General features: G+C 53.6%; 1 protein-coding gene across 1 annotated transcript; it reads left to right on the top strand.

Annotated features, from left to right (window-relative positions):
• The first annotated feature begins 428 nt into the window (after window positions 1-428).
• Window positions 429-1,731, top strand: LOC104950451 (dapper homolog 3-like). Its single transcript, XM_010776983.1, has one exon. It carries the CDS (start codon window positions 445-447, stop codon window positions 1,729-1,731), a length of 1,287 nt encoding a protein of 428 aa, XP_010775285.1. The 5' UTR covers window positions 429-444.
• Window positions 1,732-1,952: the final 221 nt, after the last annotated feature.

Below are 1,952 nucleotides of genomic sequence, written 5' to 3'. Positions count from 1 at the left end.
AGTGATGTAATTGTAGTGTTGTAGTGTTGCTGGAGAATGGTCATGTTGGTGTGCATCCAGTTGATGGTGTTGTTATGTATTTGTGTGTGTGTGTTCTGTTGGATTGGAGGGCTTAATGAAGTCTGTAAGCCTGAATACCTGTCTGGTCATACCTGGTGGATATATGTGAAGTCATGTGACCGTGCTGTAGTTCCTTTATTGCCTAATGTTAGCTTTTTACTTAAAAAATCATAAAGTAGTGTTAATATGTGGAGATTATCCTGCTGATTTATTTAATGCAATAATCCCAAATCACATGGAGAAATCCCATTGGACCAGGGAGATGCTGCCTTCAGGGTCCAACACAGAAATACATCATCCCAGCACCGCTGTGTTTATGTGTTATAATCCTTCCCCATCATGTTACCATAAACAGCATTGTTTCTGTCATCAGACGACCCCCTGATGCTGAACGGAGACGTGGAGGTGCCCGTCCTTCGCACCTCGTTAACCCGATCTTTCTCCGCCCCGTACCCGCCTCTGGAGGGCATCGCTGAGGAGGCCTGGCAGTGGGACGCCTGGCAGGAGTACCAGGTCTCAGAGGAGGAATACCAGCGGGCCGTGAGGGTGGAGGGTTACATCTTGAGTCTCGTTCACCGCTACACCCTCAAATCACGGCACTGTTGGCCTCGCACCACCCTGACCCCCGACCCCCAGTACTACACATCCCTACGCAAGAGAAATCCTTCCTTTTCCTCGAAGCAGCGCTTTCCTGACCCGCATCCGCTGCCAAATATTGACCTTTCTCAGAGCCAGGGCTGGGGTTGCGACCTGCTGCAGGGGGAAGAGGCTCCATCTCTCGAGGAGGACTGCTATCTGGCTCTGCCCTACCCCCAGTCCAGACCACTCTCCCTGGCCGAGAGACTACCATCACCTCTGCCCTCTTTGGACCCCAACTGTGGTGTTGGGCCTCGTGACCCTTATTGTGAGCCCCCATCCCCCCAGCATCATTACTCACATCCTCACAAACACAGTTCAGTTGGTGCTCAGTTCATCCCCGGACAGGCGGGCCAAGCGTCCCCGAGACACTTCAACTCGGAGCAGCACTCCAAGGAAAGAACTTCCAAGAAGAGCCACAACGAGCGGCCGAAACCCAAGAAATCCAGCAGTAAAACCAGCAGATCCCAGTCTGAGAACAGCCTGCTGGGTCAGAGGGTTCTGCCCGAGCGCCGGTACAGCACCACCGAGAGGCACCAAGGAAAAACGGACCAGAATACCCGAGTTCCTGGACCTCAGGGGGGCGTCGGCAACGAGAGCCGGCGCTGGTGCTCCAACCTGGAGCTCAGCCAGGATGAAGGGGAGGAAGCGGCAGCGGGAATAAGACGGGCACTTCGAAAAGCTCGCCATTGTTCCCATTCCCAGCAGCAGGACTTCCAGCAGAGGGCGCCGCTCTGCCGGGGCGAGGAGGGCTACAACGGCCCCGCAGAATCCGAGTCCAGCATGAGCGAAGTTTACTCCCCGGCTTCCAGCTCCCTGTCCAGTGACTCAGATGATTTCGGGGGTCTCGTTTGGCCCCAACAGCTGCCGCCTCGTCTGGCCTCTTCATCTTCCTCTTCATCCCCTTCACCCAAGACCACAGCCAACGTCAACGTCCAACCAAAAGCCTTCGTCAAGATCAAAGCCTCGCACGCCCTCAAGAAAAAGATCCTCAGGTTCCGCTCGGGGTCGCTCAAAGTCATGACCACCGTGTGAGGAAACGCTTTCTCACACACACACACACACACACACACACACACACACACACACACACACACACACACACACACACACACACAAACACACACACACCACAAATTGAGTTTGAGACCCCTGTGTTAAGCAGTCTGATTACGTCTTATTTTTAACGTTACTGTAAGGGACTACTTTTTCTGTGTCCTGATTACGTAATCCCGTTAGCCTGATCACTGAAGTGC

This window comes from Notothenia coriiceps, unplaced genomic scaffold (genome assembly GCF_000735185.1).
Source record: "Notothenia coriiceps isolate Sejong01 unplaced genomic scaffold, NC01 NC01_scaffold00017563, whole genome shotgun sequence".
NCBI lineage: Eukaryota > Metazoa > Chordata > Actinopteri > Perciformes > Nototheniidae > Notothenia > Notothenia coriiceps.
The sequence above is the reverse complement of the archived record's forward strand: the minus strand, read 5'-3'. Positions and strand labels throughout refer to the sequence as shown.

What these genes read in the sequence shown, in the direction of transcription:
- LOC104950451 (XM_010776983.1), top strand. Translation starts at nt 445, where the DNA reads ATGCTGAACGGAGACGTGGAGGTGCCCGTCCTTCGCACCTCGTTAACC.